The 16,482-nt window shown below is 41.5% G+C and overlaps 1 protein-coding gene across 1 annotated transcript in view; it reads left to right on the plus strand.

Moving 5' to 3' along the window:
- The window catches only part of COX10 (cytochrome c oxidase assembly factor heme A:farnesyltransferase COX10), a 90,990-nt gene that overhangs the window by 69,448 nt on the left and 5,060 nt on the right, over window positions 1-16,482 (plus strand). Inside the window, exon 5 of the mRNA XM_082213879.1 lies at window positions 9,158-9,390. Within this exon, the coding sequence (XP_082070005.1) occupies window positions 9,158-9,390 (233 nt within the window). The remainder of the gene's footprint in view (window positions 1-9,157; window positions 9,391-16,482) is intronic.

Below are 16,482 nucleotides of genomic sequence, written 5' to 3' on the forward strand. Positions count from 1 at the left end.
ATTAGTATTTTTTCTTCCTCATGTAATGCCCACTTTGTTTGCTTAAATGAGTGCCCTTTTACTTCATTACACTGTTGGTTAATGTAATTCTGTGTCTTTGCAAGAGCAGATCTCATCATCAGTTTTCCTGCTTGTTCATAAGCGCTTGAAAGCCAGGGAAAGATGGTGACAAAAAGTGCGACACCAGCTTTCCTGCTTTTAAAGGCTGTAATTGATATTGCCTCTGTGTCCCCCATCAAGCAAGAAAAGGTAGCTTTAGCAATAAATCTGTAATCCTTGTGCTTATAGCTTTTTTCTCCCTTTTAATTAGAAGATATATCTCATTAGACAAGAAGGAAATTTCTGATTAAAACCGGTAATTGAATGTAAAAAGATATTTTTCTCTTTCTGTGTTTAAGCGTTTTGTAGGTGACAAGCACCACATACAGCTTCATTAAATGATTACATAATGTGCAATTTTACAACGGTGTTGATTTAAAGCTTTGGGTCTATTTGTTGAATGGCTGGTGGTCACACACAGATGGGCTGTTGATCTGTTGTAATTCTGACACTATGTACCTATAACAAGAGTTAGTTTATGGGCTTCAGGTTTTTGTTTATTTTTCTTCAAAACAAACAAACAAAAAATCTTCCACAAAACAGCTACTGGTATGAGGCATATTTCTTCCAGATTTAGTTTCACTTTTATTATTTTTATTACTAGATTATTCATCCCTTCTGAAAATACTAGTAAATGTGGTTTGCATTACTCCAGATGTAAATATAACTCCCTCAAAAGATGTGCTGAGCAAGTTGCTGTGTGCTTTCAGCACTGAGGAATTGCCAGGATTTGATTATTTGTGGTGACGCCTTAATTTGTTATGAATGCTGCCTTCATTGTAATTTTCAAGCTAGTCCAAACCTTGTGGAGGCAAGCAGATACATCTGTGTGTGAAGACAGGCTAATGCCCAACCTACCACACGGGAATTGTGGGAAAGTAAAGTTGATGGTGGCTAGGTTTGAACCATGTCATGGTTAGTGTTGCTCCACCTCTAGTTAATGACTCATTCTTTTGCTCAGAGTTAAGATCTGCCTGTGCTTTTCTATCGTGTTCTTGGCATAAGTAGATGTATTGTATTATCAGTTTGTTGTACTGATTATGTTGTTTGTATTGGCTTGCAGATACTCTGCATGTCTTTTCAAAGCATATTTACTCAAGTGGATTTTACTTTATTTTATTTTATTTCCCCCCATTGTGCACACATGTTCACACTACCACCACAAAGCTGAAAATAAATAAAGGGGAAGCCTTCTCCGTCAAAAGTTTTAACTTTACACAAACCCCACCCCGCACCCAGCATAAACTAATGTGACTTTGCATATATCACAGTACAGTCTCTATGTAAAGGGGATACACCAAAATATAAATAAAAATAAAGAATACAGATGTACTTCAGGCCCCACAAAATCTGCAAGTGTTTCAATATTTCAAATATAAACATATCCTGTATGAAAACCATGAAGGAAAAGCAGGAAAACACACTGGACCTTAAAATGTAACTCTAACCATGAAACTCTGCAGTTCAGGGAAACATTTTCCCCACTCAGCAGCACCAGAGATGACCTTCCAACCACATAGGTGATACAATATTTCTCAAGACAGTAGGTTCAGGTGTGTTAGATTCATGCATGCTTGAACTTGTGATGGCAGACTTGTGATACACCACAGTAGTGCATCCGCAGGTGGTACTGGCACAAAGAGTTTCAAGAGTCAGACTGAGTGCCTGCCAGCAGAACTTATCTCCAGGGGTCCAAGAGGCAGTTTTAATTTTTATAAAACAAAGGATATAGGTGCCTACTGGAAGGGATTTTTATTTGTTAGCAAAATGGCCATAGATGCCAGGTGTGTGTTCTTTTAAAAGGTAGTTGTATGCACTTGGTGGGATAATCAGTACAGTGGTGCCTCACAAGACGAAAAGAATCCGTTCTGTGATTCTCTTCGTCTAGCGGTTTTTTCATCTTGCGAAGCAAGCCCATTGAAGGATTAGCGGATTAGTGCTATTAGTGGCTTTTAGCGGCTTATCTGCTGATTGGATCAGCTGATAAGCGGCTTAGCGGCTTAGAAAAAGGGGGGAAGGGGAAAAAACCAGCAGGAACTCGCAAGACATTGTCGTCTTGCGAAGCAAGCCCATAGGAGATTCGTTTTGCGAAGCACCTCCAAAACGGAAAACTCTTTCGTCTAGCGAGTTTTCCGTCTTGCGAGGCATTCGTCTTGCGGGGCACCACTGTACCAGGCAAAGCACAAGAGCCATTTGTGTTGTAAATTAACGAGTGACAGGGTACTGCCCTAGTTGCATTTTGATATGGGAAAGATTACCCTAGCATAGCCAAAAGTACTCCTATGTTGATTTCTACCAAAGGTTGAGACTGGTAAGGTTCTCCCTCTCAGTCCATTCCACCTCCTTGTGGATGCCTATCTCCCTCTGAAATTTGAACAATTCGGTTACTTCAGGAAGCGTTTCCTTGTACTGTAGGCGAGTGTTCTATATGGCTTGGGTGGCAAAGACCCTGATGTTACTAACTGTAATTGTGCAAAATCATAAAAGTCATAAATTTTGAAAATTAGGGGTCATTGTATATTTGCTTTAGGTCTTTAAAAAGCCTTCCTTGGTCATGAGGACTGGTGCCTTATAAAAAAAAAGTTTAGATAATAAAATTCTGGAGTTGGATATGTGGGTGGACATCTGCTCATAGATCAGGGCTTTCTCATCTCCCCCTTCCCAGTGTAGACCCGGGGGGGGGCGACTTTAAAAATGTTATTGAGAATTAGAAGACCCTCCAGAGTGATGCTGAGTGTGGTAAGAAGTGGAAATAACGGGGGGAACCCCCATGGAAATGGACATGCTTTTCTCTCACAAATGCCTTTAGGTTTAAGTACAGAAACATACATACATCTGAAATAATACGATACCTATATGACTTCTAAAAGTAAAGGCATCAGTTATCTGTAGAAATTACTGAAGTTTCACCGTTCATGGACCTGCTGTGGAGAAGGTGTCTAGAGCTCTAGAGCAACTGCATACTTAATGCATTGAGAGCACAGCAAAGATGCAGGTCTTTGCTTTCAGTAGAGCACACAATGGTACCTTGGGAAAAGTTGTTTCTAAAGATCTTGGAGCTTTCAAAACTTGTCCACAACACCGCTCTGCAAGTGTGAACAGTACAGTGGTGTGGTAATTATGCCCAAACATCCCCTACAGATGTACTTAATGTGGTTTAGCTTTGCTTACGTGAATGTAGCCGAAACTGTAGGAGGGACCCAGCCTTTCAAGTCTGAACAGCATTATATGAAACAATGTTGACAAGGGGGGAAATAGGCTTGTGAAGTCTGTTTGCATTTATAACTAATTGAAGGTTATATGCCTAACACTTCTGCCCCAGAAACCAATATGTGAATACATTGTTCAAATGAATCATCAAATTGAAAACCTTTCCAGCATCATTAAGGCTTCTATCTTTCATTCATGTTCTGTCTTCACAACAACTTGTTTGGTGATTCTGCCTTTCCTAATCAGTGCAGTGTTGACATTTTAAAAAACGTGCTCACAATGACTCTTTTTATTACAATAAACTGTTTTGACAGTGTTGTACGCAGATGAAATTCCTGTCTTGGGGAGCATCCATCTCACCTTTACTGTCATGCTCCCACTTACCTGTTGGCGCAGGACAAATTGTTCCCATTGTCAGCAGCAAAAATGAAACTATAGCTTTGGGGGAGAAAAGTGTTTCATTGCTGGTGTACCTGCAACCGAAAAGTACAGTGGTACCTCCGGGTGCGAACTTAATCCATTCCGGAGGTCCATTCATAACTGGAAACTGCTCGTAACATGAGGCACTCTTTCCCTAATGGTGCCTCCTGCTGCTGCCGCGCTGCCGGAGCACAATTTCCGCTCGCATCCCAGGGCAAAGTTCACAACAAGGGGCATCTACTTCCGGGTTAGCGGAGCACGTAACCCAAAGAATTCGTAAGGGGGACAGTTCGCAACACAAGGTACCACTGGAAGGAAGGAAGGAAGGCTGATTAAATGCAAATGTGTAGACTAGCATTGCCAGCTGGTTAGGGGCATTTGCCTGGTTGATGCCTATTTTGTCTCATTGCGGATAGCTGTCTCAATGCATGTGTTAAAGAGTATGCCATGGAGCACTATAGAATATGAATACAGTCTCGGGGTTGTTGTCTTGCCTGTTAGGTAGGAGTCTAGATAAAGAACAGGTTTTTGTTTTGTTTTTTACTGCTGTTTTACCCTTATGCTCTCTCTTTTTAGTTTTTAGTTTTTTTAATTCTTTTATAGAAGCTGCCTTGGGAACTGGAAAAATGAGCTAAGACCATGTTAGATAAAATAAAATATTTATACGGTCATTTGTTAGCAAGATGGGGGAAATTCATCCTTAATGCACCGTCTGCTGCCACATATTATAGTTTGGGTGATCTGTGTAGTTACCTGAAGCCTACGCAATTATGGCTTCCTGAACCTTTTATCTTGCAATCCTTTCTGCACTTACCTGGGTGTAAGTCCCATCAAACTCATTGCAGCATTCTTCTGAGGAGACATTTGTGATGTTCTTGCTATCAGTTCTCCCAAGGTGGGGCAGAGTGCCTGATTTTCTGAAAGTGTTATCCTTCACTTTGAGTTTACTTCAGTTTTGGATAAGCTGCCTTGAGCATGTTGACAATTAAGAGTCCATTTTGGAACAGTGGTGTGCAACCAAGTTGCTATGTACAGTGCTTGATTCAACATACCATTTCTTCCATTTGGAGGCTCAGGGCTGTGCTGCCAAATGAAATAGCAGTGCTCAAGCACAGAGCTCTGGCATTTTGTCTCTCACAAATGGGCCCCTTATGCTGCTGGTGTTGTCGCTCCTGTTCAGATGGAGGTATACATGTACCCATTAGTGAGATTCCATTATTTATTATAATAAAATAATAATCAAAATTCCATAATATTGGAAGGTTGAATTGCACAAGCATTTCCTTGAATGCACTTAAGAGTTCAACAACCGTGTGCGTGCATGCATGCTTACATCTCCATTTATGCAGCAGAGAAAGTGTAATAAGGGCTGAGAAGTTAATCAATGCCTGTTTTTAGGCTTAATTTATGGATGTCCAATCTGTAGCTCCCTCAACCTCCAATTCATTTCTTAATTATGTTTGTAAAGAACAGCGGAAGCCTGTTTTCACCAACTGTGTTGTCTGCCAGTTCCTATAGATCGATTTTTTCTTTCTTTCATGGCACAGTGAGAGCTGCTGAGCAATACATTGTGATGGACCTGGATAAATTCAGAAATAAGTCCATGATCATGTTGCTATTCAGCACTGGAAGACAGTATTTAGCTGTCTCAAAACAATAAAATATAAACACAGTTTAACCAGTTCATTGTAACAAAAGCCCTTGATTCAAAGGATTTATAGTCTCACATGAATTAGGTGCCAAAAAAAAAGCCTCTGTGGTTTTGGTTTGGTTTTGTAATACCGACTGCTGTCCACTGCCCAGGATGAGTAGGGTTCCATATGAATGCATAGCAATTGTGCAAGGCATGGATACTTGATTCTTACTCACAGGGGATTGCCTTCCCACCAAAGCTATCGTTGAATGGTTCTTTCCCAGACTGACAGACAATTTTTGGGAAGCCCTGCTGTGTCAGTGGCAGCTTGATCTAAATGAGCAGGAAAGCAGCCTTTTTAGTTCACTGTCCTGCAGTCCCTGTTGATGGCATGAGGTTAGAGGGGCTCTGCCCCAGCCAAACGCTATTAGAGACAAATGTCAGTGAGCTTTGGACGGAAAAGGCTCTCTGATTATTCACTCCATTCAGGCGTATCTTTCCCCAGTAAGCTTTTAGTCACTCCCACTGCCTGTGAGATGTAATCCTTGCAGAGCCAAGGGGGAGGCATGTTGCATATTCCTTAAGATTACATGGTGCACCAAATAATACACAGACAATGGCTCTTAGCTATGCAAAGGTCATGGGCTTCCTTGACACAGGTTGCTTCTCCTTCCTGCCATAATGTGATGGTGATTTAAATAATAGTAATAATGACAGACAGCATCTTTTAAAACTAAACTGGCTGTGCAGAAGCAGAGGCCTAAGAAAATGGTTCCCATAGCTCAGTGGAGGAGCAAATTCCATTTTATTACCATTTTATTTTTGTACCCTATCCTTCAGCAGGTTCCTATTATGCCTCCCATGCATCATTTTCCACATTCAGTTCTTGGTATATTGTGTTGAATAGGAGCTGAATGTGCAGGGCTGGGAAAGACCTTTACCAGAGACCTCAAAGATCCACTGCCAGCCCAAATAGACCAGGGACATATGTTCATAATTTGATTTCTGGAATAGAGATGTCCTTTTAACCAATAGTGTCCACGATGCAGAAAGCAGCTCTCAAGGTAGACTGCTGATTACTGCTATGGCTTTGGGTATGTTCTATGTTCTAAAATGTGCAGTGTTTTCTGTGCTTCCTTTCTTGAAGTGAAGTTTAAAAAATGTAGGGTGGCATATGCTGCACTCTGGCTCATCTGTATGTAGCTTATGGAGGGCCCTGGCTTGGTAACTGTGAAAAGCAAGTGAAATAACCTGTTCTGTAAAGTAACAATATTCTCTGTCTTCAGCAGAAGCTGGTTGTGTGCCCTTGGGCACTCTTGAGGTGGTGGTTCAGAGCACTGCCAAAGTCAAGGCAGCTGTGCAAATTTTCATGGAATTTACTTGTTTTGTGAATATGAGCTGGCTTTGACAGCCTTTTGCCTTACAGGGTGGTACATCAAGCACACCACGTATATCCTGTTCATACCTCATCAAAGTTTTCTCCTAACTCCCGATTACACCCACCCACCCCTAGTGATTTTAGAAATGGATAAAACACACCAGCTGGATCATCAGGTCCCAGGCTATGTCTGCAAACAGGAGAAAAAATCTGCTTATGACTTGTCAACAGAGCAGATGTTACACTAAGGGAAATGGAACATATTGTCTCCCGTGGGATCTGTCACTGTCACACAGGTACTCTTCAGAGTGTGACTGCATTGAATTTCCAAGGGCGGGTGGGGGAAACGTGCCCCTGTTTTTCTATTGCACATTGTGAAAAAAGGTCTCCCCTTCTGGAATTAAATATTGCAGAGTCAATACTGCAGAATATTGTTTCCTGGATGAAAGAAGCCTTTCCAAATTCCAGATGCAAACATCTAGTCCATGTAGAAAGTGCTTCAAGTTTTACATCTCCCTAGCATGAACATGGCTTTTAATATTAGGCCTTTAGCTGTACCTCACCTATTGCAATAGCAAAGGATATTTGCACATCACGGCTTCTGGGGTCAATTTAGTAATATGGAAAATTGGTAAATAACAGCCAGCCCTATTACAGGCAAGTAGTTGTGTTTTTCCATAAAAATCTCTTAAGCCCTATAATATTGGCTTTCACAGAGTGTTCTACCAGCTCCTCAAAGAGTTGACACTTGACTTATTTTTATGTCTCATGAAGTGGTGCAAACCTAAGAAAGGCATGTCCAGAGTGTAAATAGATATAAAAAATATAATTCATATTTTTAAAAGCAAGTTCTGCATTCACAAGACAAGATTTTCCATTTGGATTTTAATGTTTTCATGTTCGCTTAGTTTGGAGAGATTCTTTTGGAGCTCATCACAATCCCTTTTTGTTTTAAACACCGTGAACAATTTGGTATCACCAAACATGGCTACTCACTCCTAACTCTAGATCACATTAATCCATGAAAATTGAAAAGGGGGGAACTTACTGTTATCGTCTGCTTCAAAAAAAAAAAAAGTTTCAGAAGTGTCACTGAACAATTGAGGAACATGCTTTTAAAAAATGTTTCAGTGTCCTGTTTTTGCTATTTTCTGTTTCAACAATGTTCAAAGTACAGCATCCTTTATAGCTCATCTGAAGTGGTAACAAAATTCCTGTCTTTTTCTCTTCCCTTCCCCCTGAACTTCATCATCAGTACATTCAGCTATCTTTACACAGATACTTGAGCCAAGTGATCAAGTGATGAGCTTGCCTCCATTTCCAGGGTGCTAGATTCACATGACAAAACTCTGTCACTTCTTAACTAATGTTGTTGTGTAAATATAGGTCCAAGTGTTACAAGATAGGTGCTTGAATGGGTTCACTGAAAGCTGCATGTATTCAAAAGAACATTTTTTCTTGGCTCAGAAGCTTGTGAGAAAAATCTGATAAACATTGCATTCCACTAAATTAAATCGGCAAAATCCACAATTGGGTTTGTAAAGCTGGTAAAATCATGTTCCAGCTTATCAAATTGTTGGCCTGGTCCATTTAATTAAAAGTTAAATTGAAGGCAGACATTTATTCCTTCTCCGCATTCTAACACGATCCGTGCACATCCATGCTTAGGCTTATTTTGCAATTGTGTATAAAACACTATGAGGTGACTGGTCTGTGTGGGGCTATAAAAATCTACACCAAACATTTAGATGCTTTATTAAAAATAGTTTCTTCCCCACTGTCAAGAGTTGACGTAGCCAGATCTGGAACTTTAGTGAAACCCATAGTTTAAGCTTCTAGGATTCCGATAAATTCTGCTAAATCAGGGCAATAAATTTTGAACACAAATTTCTGTTGAAAGTATTACATTGTGTAATTAAAGCTTGGGTAATATGTAGGCATGTTTCTTTCACTATGCTATAAACAATGTAATAGTTGTTGTGTGTCTGTCTCTAGGTGAATGTTTAGCTTTAACATGCCTAATGGCAACTTGCATACACACCTGCCTAAATTCCCAGGAAGGGAAGCTCCGCTGCCTATATAGCTTCCTCAAATTCCCTCAACATCCCCTGGCAGGAGCGAGAAGACAAAAACTAAGTCAAGACCAGTCTGAATTGGACTGCACCTGACCTGTTTTGCCTGCTGGTCAAATTTGCTGATTGTTCTCTGTACACCAGTGAAGAAGTTATGCTCTAGTAGGTGTTTGCTAAATGTACATTTATTCTGTGGTTATCACTGTTGCCCGATTTAAGATTTCTTAATAAAAAAGAATTATCAGGAAAGCATTGGATAAAAAGGTAACAGTAATAAAAATCTGCCCTCAGATCCTTTCACTAACATATTTTTACATTTTCTTGTTTCTTTCTTTTTTTTTACAGCCCTTTGCTTGCTGTGTCTTTTGCTGCCTCCTGTGCTGTTCCAGGAATAGCTCTGCTCACCTTCGGAGTAAATCCTCTTACTGCAGCCCTGGGAGCCTTCAACATCATCCTGTACACATGCTGTTACACACCGCTGAAAAGAATTAGCATTGTCAATACATGGGTAGGAGCTGTGGTTGGTGCTATTCCCCCAATTATGGGTTGGACAGCAGCAACCGGCAGTCTGGATGCAGGTGAGAATTACTCTGGGGGGGAAATGGAACCATGAAGAGGAAGAGAATTGAGTGTCTTCCTCTTAGGGCCAATTGAATGACTTCATTCCCAATAGAGAGATGTACTTTTAACCAATGCCTATTAAGTATCATTCGCATTATCTAGGATCTGCATATTTCACTGTGTACTGCATGACTCTCTCTTCCACTGACTTGGCATTTTGCAGTAAAAAAACCCAAGACTGTCTTAGGTTCAGGACCCATTCAGTTCAGTCATAGGCCAACAGGGGTGTGTAGACTGCATAATGACTTGCCTACCTGGTGCAAAGGTTGTAGAAGTCACGTTTCATCTAGTTAGACTGGTAGAGACCGTCAGAGTGAAGATGACAGTCATGGTGCACGTCAGCACCAGTGAAATGGGGAAATGTAGTTGTGCAGTATTGGAAGCAAACTTTAGGTGGGTAAGCAAGAAGCTGAAATTCAGAATTGCTTCCTCCAGAATTCTACCTGCCCTATTTGCAGTGCCAGGTAGACAGGCAAAGCTGAGGCATTTCAATGCATGCCTAAGATTGCAGTGTCAAAGGACAGCTTTTGACTTCTTAGACACTGGAGAAGGTTTTGTAATAAGCCAAGCGTATACAAAAGGGACAGGTTCCGCTTGAACCAAAAAGGAGCCAGGCTACTAGCACTTAGGATCAAAACAATGGCAGAGAGTAGGAATAAATTGACTGTTCTCACAGTGGAGGGATGAGAAAAGTGTGCTCTATTAGAACCAGTACTTTTTAACTTGCTCATAATTAAACTTGCATTAGAGCTAAGCAGTGAGGTGGCCAAGTGGTAGAAGCAAAAAAGAGTTCCAGGAGTTCCAAAATGATCTTTCTTAACTGGATGAACTGGCAATAAAATGACAAGCGCAGTTTAGTGTAAGTCAGCATGAAGTGACTTACATCGGGGGAAAACATTCTCCTAATTCTCCTAACAACTATCCCTATTCAGCTGCTGAAGACTAAGACTTAAAGGTCTGAAATATGGGGAGCCTGGTTCTGTGCATGTAGGCACAGGATTCTAAGCCACCCAAGGAGCCCTCAGATCTTTAGGACACAGGGCAGGGCCACAGAGTGTAGCCCTGCTCTCCCCTCTCTTAGTTGTAATCATGTGAAAGGATAATGATTAAAGAGAGCTGCTAAGTCAGTCTTAGTGGCCCCCGAATAGCAGTTGCTAGGGAACAATTGTCCTGCTTTCAAGCTTTCCATTGGTCCAAAAGTGAGCTTGTACTCTCCCTCATACTAATAACACTGCAAATGGACAAACTTTGTTGAGATCACAACTTGGGATGGAAGGATTAAAGCTGCAGGTCTCTCCCTGCACCTATTACTATTTTTTTTTAATTAAAAAAACTTGCCATGCTTCCAAGTGATGCATTTAGTGTTGTGTGCAGTTTGGCCCTCAGGCATATGTAAGTGCAAGCCTTTATCCTTCTCTCCCTCTTCTGTGCTCACATGCTCTGTGTTTCTACAGGAACTATTCATCACCGAGTTAGCCAAAAGTCAACCAGGATTATGTGACTCCTCCTAGTTTGAAGATCAAACATAACCTTCGGTTTTGCAGTGCTCTTGTGATTCTTTTTGCAGTGTGTGTCACGATAGGATCTCAGATTTCTGCAACAAGATCAGAGAAATGTTGTGTTAGCTCAGTGGGCCTGCTCCCTTCATTGATGCTGCTGCTTTTGAAGCAAAGGCTACAGAGACCTGAAAATGCAGGATCAGTCTTAATGAAGCTTTCTGAGGTGACCAGCCTTTTGGGGGGGCATGTTGTATTCTTAGCATTGCAAAGCATTTGTTGTTCTAGGCACAAGTGATCAGAGTAATAGAAAGGAGAGACAATGTGAACAGATTCAGTTATGAACCAGGGGAACATGGTAGAAAAAATCAAGATGAAAATGCAAGAAGGTCATAACTATAGCCTTTCTGCAGTGAAGGAAACAAAGAAGTTTAATTCAGATGATTAACTCATATTAGAAGCTGTGTGTCCTCTGTGACATGACTAGTGAATGCTCAACAACCAAAGCAGGGCTTCTGCTGTACAGTTGTCATGTTCACTTATCTGCACTGTGTTTCTGGCTGCAATTACAAGTCCTGTGGCTTCTGCTGCCTCTCCCTTCCCCTCTGTTCTCCATCTCACTAAAACCAAACCCAAATTCCTTGAAAATCTCACTGTTAAAAGGTACAGATACCTTGCTAAGCAAATACATGCCGTGTTGGTAATATACACAGATAACTCTGACCATGGAGTTTGGATTATTCCCTAATACAGAATCTGAATTTTATTTTGTTTCTTGATATGGAAAATGCCCAACCCTATCTGTCTCTCTCCAAGTGTCAGAAACTAGCACCAAATGTTGGCTTCCGCAAGCAGGACTTGTTAGTTGAATCTAGGCCAATTATACATGTTATTTATATACATAACTCTGAGTAGTTATGGCAGTGCTCATGAAGTTATTACAGTAAGTGCCACACTTTTAGTATTTGGGAGGAGGGAGAGGTCCCTGTACTGCATACCCTTGAGTACCCCCGTGGGGGGGGGAGCACTGGAATAGGTAATAGTGGCCAATCTCAGAAGAAGCTTTTTAGCCCATGTTCTCTCATAATAACTAAGCATTGGATCTTCTCTGCCCCTTCCCACTCAAAACGCTCAACCATAGGCTTATTTGCAGGAGGGCGGGGGGGGGGGTATCCATGTACAGAAACTATTTCTTTGATTAAAGGCTCATGCCTGCAGTTGGTTGATAGTTTCATATAGATGTTAGGAATGCCTTTTGGTATGGACAAGCTGAGTATGCCATCTGCTTCCACATCATGTAAGCCACATCTCTGGAACCCATTAATGTTTCCTAATTAACTAGCTGAAGCAACCTGGATTTAGGTAGAAGCGTGGGAATACATTTGCACCTTGTTAAAAAGAAGGGGAAAGAGCCTACCCTACTGAGCAGCGATAAGGAACATAAAGCTGGGGAGAAAGAAATTTTAAGGCTGCCCATAGTGCTTGCCATGTTTTACTTTTTATTGGGGAGCTTCCTCTCAAGAAAGCAGTCCAATTCTTTTCTGGTTGTTACGCTAAAGCCAGTCATGCAAGGTGAATCACTTCTTCATCCTTCCTTCATTTTACTATCAAAACTGTCTCCTGCTTCTCCAGGGAGGTAGGGAGGAGAGGGCATCTAGCCAATGCTGCCGCCGTTGCTCAAGCAGACTGTATGTTTACTTGATCAGTTCCAGTCTCGAGCGCTTGCCACATCATATAACTTTTTCCTAGGGAACAGTTCAGGATCAAAATGTGAACCTTTCTCTGTGAGCATTGGTTGGCTAAAATTGGCCAGGTTTAAACTGACAACACTCAGAGTCAATTTTATTGTCAACTGTGGTAGCAGAAATTGCACAAGTGTTAAATTTAATCAGGCTCATGGGCTGGGACCAGCATCTCTCAGCAAGGCGAATGCATGCACTTGCCAAGGCAGGTACAGAGAATTTCACTCCCCGAAAGGGAACCCCATCTCCAGTATCTCCCCCCCCCCCCCGTTTCAAGGAGGAAGAACATTATCATGACAGGAAATGGGAGGCTGGTGGAAAATGCCAAAAGAACAAAGCAGTCTCATTTTTGCAGAAGCAGTAAGACTCAGATCAAGCTTCTCTCTTGCTGGCAGGAGATCATGGCTTGTGTTTAGTAACACGGCCAAAAAGAGGAATATTAATAATATGCCCTTTTTAAGAAAAGAAGAAGTTTAAATATTGTAATGGGGAATTTCATACTGTGTGTTGTACAGCCTGGGACTCAGTCTTGGCATTACCACATTTCCTTATGAAAGCAATAGGGTCTGGTATCCTTTCAGGAGTGGTGGCTAGCTCCCAGCATCTGAAGTGTACTCAGGAGACTGCAGAACATAGCAACCCAGTGCCATGAAAGCACATCCAATTCTGAGCCACCCAGTTTGCTTGAAGTGACAAGCGGGGATCTCTGCCATAATGTGCTTTATCAGTTAAGGGGATTTACTCTGGGTAGGCGGTGGTGGCAGAGCAGATAACAGCCTCACAAATGTAACAGACGTTAGAGACCCACAGTGGCCTGGAGCCATTGGTATTACTGCTCCCAAGAATGTTTATCTCAAGAGACTATTTAGTTTATCTCAGATGCCCCACTTTTACCTTCTGTTTTCCTGAAAGACATCTTGTCCTGATTTTCATTCATTTTCTGAAAATTTAAATAATTCCTGGGGCTATGGAATTTATAGACTGCCTGTGTATGTACCAACGGTAATCACGCAGAGGCTGATTTTCAAATTGCCTTGACTTTGTAATTCAAATTGGGTTGTGGGCTAGACATTAATTATGTCAGCCAACATCTATTTACAACCGGGGGGGGGGGATTTTAAACTGGGCAGTTCTTATCAGCAAGTGACATTTGGCAGATGGATGGGTTTAGCAACAAAACAGTGAAGAGAGAGGAAAAGGACAATTGTGTAGAGCCTTTCCTCATTTGTATAGCCCTTGTCTGCCCGGAAGGAGAGCAGTAAAGAGAGGACTTCACTTTGTTCAGAATAAGTGACACTGAACTTTGCTCCTATTTCCTTCAAATGTTTTTTTTTTATTATTTTAATTAACTGGATCATGTTTTGAACAGCCTGCTGGCAAAATGTGTAACTGAGCAGTTTTAGAGAAAAAGACAAATTTTTGCCTGGAGCACATTATCCTGGCTGTAGAAATAGAGGCCTAGAGATGTGGGCTGGCATTGATTGACCTTAGCAGAGGCTTGAGACTTCTCTTCCTCTTCAAAATGATGATCCAAGAAGCCTCTTACTCAGTTTGTACAAAAGACAGAGGTATGTCATCATTGATCTGTGAGCATAGGACGTACAAAGGCAGAGGGCCCCGTTGCTCCGTGTAGTAAATGTGGAGGCAGATGGGCAGGGCTAGTAGGCAGCTGTTTTAAATTTAATAAGACAAAAGTCAGTCGATTATTTGCTTCCCCCACCCACGCTTTCTTTTGCAGACACAAAAACGATAGTGATTCTGCTATTGGGACACCTGAGGGACTGATGCAATCAAAGTCGAAGCCCACTCAGTAAATTCATTGTCACCTACACACTGTACACAGCTGTGTTAAGTTCCAAGTGCTTTCATCTTCCAAATAAAGAATATTCAATGGCCCATATGGGACAGCTGCTCCAGTTCACCTCACCTCCCAAATATGCATTATGAAGTAACCAGTAGGGGGCACCAGAGTAGTAGGAGGAAAATTGCATTGGCTTAAGAAAAGGCAGTGTTTGAGGTTTAGAGAGCTAAAATTAACTTTTTAAAGTTGTGTTGAGTTTAAAAAAGTGCTAAAAATATCCTCTTGCAAGCAAGTTGGTGAACCTCCCTTAGTGCCTTGCAAAAATATGGCCTTTCCTGTCTTACAGCCTTGCTGGAACTTCCAGTCATCTCCCACCTTAACTGCTACAGTCTTTGCATCTCTACGATCACATTCCCACCTACTCCCTTGCCTCTGACCAAAATCATTCACCTCTGTCATCACTGAGACCACATGACACCCTTTCTTACCTCCTCCATTCCTGGATCTAGCACAAACATTTGTCCTTGCCTTCATTACTCTGCCTCCCCTGATTATTCTGCCTGCATATCCATCCCCATAATCTTCACTCTTCCATCTCCACCATCCGTTGTCCGTCCCCCACATCTTCAATGCCTAGAACTGCCTCCAGAAACCATTTGATGCTGCATCTTATTTCCTTCAGACTCTTTCCCCAAATTCAGTTTCCTTGAAGAACTTCGACACAGACACTTACTGTTCTTCCTCTGCCGAAACCAAGCCTAAGCACTTGTAATGAAGCTCAAGGCATATCCTGCCCATGTTCACCCTTACTGCCAGTTTATGTCTCTCCTTCTATTCTTCCCATCCACCCCACGGCAAGTCTTAAGATGATAAGCTGATCAGGGCTCTGTGTTTTTTTAATTCTCCATAGGGAAGTATGCATATTGATGGTGCTGTATAAATGATAACTGTTAAATGCCGTCATCATTTCCTCGCTACACCTGGACATGGTTTCAAAACAGTGGTCATTGGAAACAGCCGAGACTTGCCTTGACTGGATTGTGGTCAAACTTCTATGCTTCAAATTCACAACCTTTATTTTGACTGTGTTTTTGGTCTTCATAGCCACTGCTACATTCAGAGGCACCAACATGATATATGGGTACCATAGAAGAAGTAAGACTTTGAATATTGCAAACGGCTTGTTTGCCACTAGCATATATAACGACTAAGATGTAGCAGATGCTGGAGAAGGAGAGATTCAAAGGAGCATGCGTGGCAAAGTAACATGCAGTCAACATCTTCTACGGGAGATTTATGCCTTGTTCTGCACTTCACCACATGCCCACCCCTTCCTTGTGAACCCTCCTGAATGTTGGTGCTCTTATCCACCTATTGGACCTGGTGTTGATTTAAATAAAGTTTCTCACTTTCTCATTCATATGTTTCCCAATCAACCATTCTAATTGGTTGTGGTAACAAATAAAACATGTTTTAAACTTGGCCACTATGATTCATGCATTGGTAACTTTACAATTGGACTCCTATAATTTGTTCTTTGTGGGACTTCCCCTAAGACTGGTCTGGAGGCTTTTGGAGAATCCTGTGCCCAGGTGGTTGAGTGGAAGACCTTGATACACACATAATTTTACACCTGTGCGTAAGGAGCAGCTGCCGTGCAGCTAGCCAGTCATGTACAAGGTCTTGTTACTAACATATAAAACCCTGAACAACTCAGGGCCAGGTTACCTGAAAGACTTCCTTCCCTGTCTGCAAGAAGATTTAGATCATCTGGGGGAAATTTACTTGTGGCACCACATCCTACAAAACATCACAAGGCACCCTACAGAATAACACAAAACAGGTATTTTCCATCATTGCCCCTACACTTGATCTCCATATGTGTCTATGAGAGAGAGAACCTTTGTACTCAAAACTTGCTGAAAATTCACTTGACTGTTTCCATTTGGTTTGATCAAGGGATATAGATTCTGTTTAAAGAGATTGAGACTGCAATCTTATGGTCACTTT

Source organism: Podarcis vaucheri (genome assembly GCF_965113315.1).
Source record: "Podarcis vaucheri genome assembly, chromosome: 2".
Lineage (NCBI taxonomy): Eukaryota > Metazoa > Chordata > Lepidosauria > Squamata > Lacertidae > Podarcis > Podarcis vaucheri.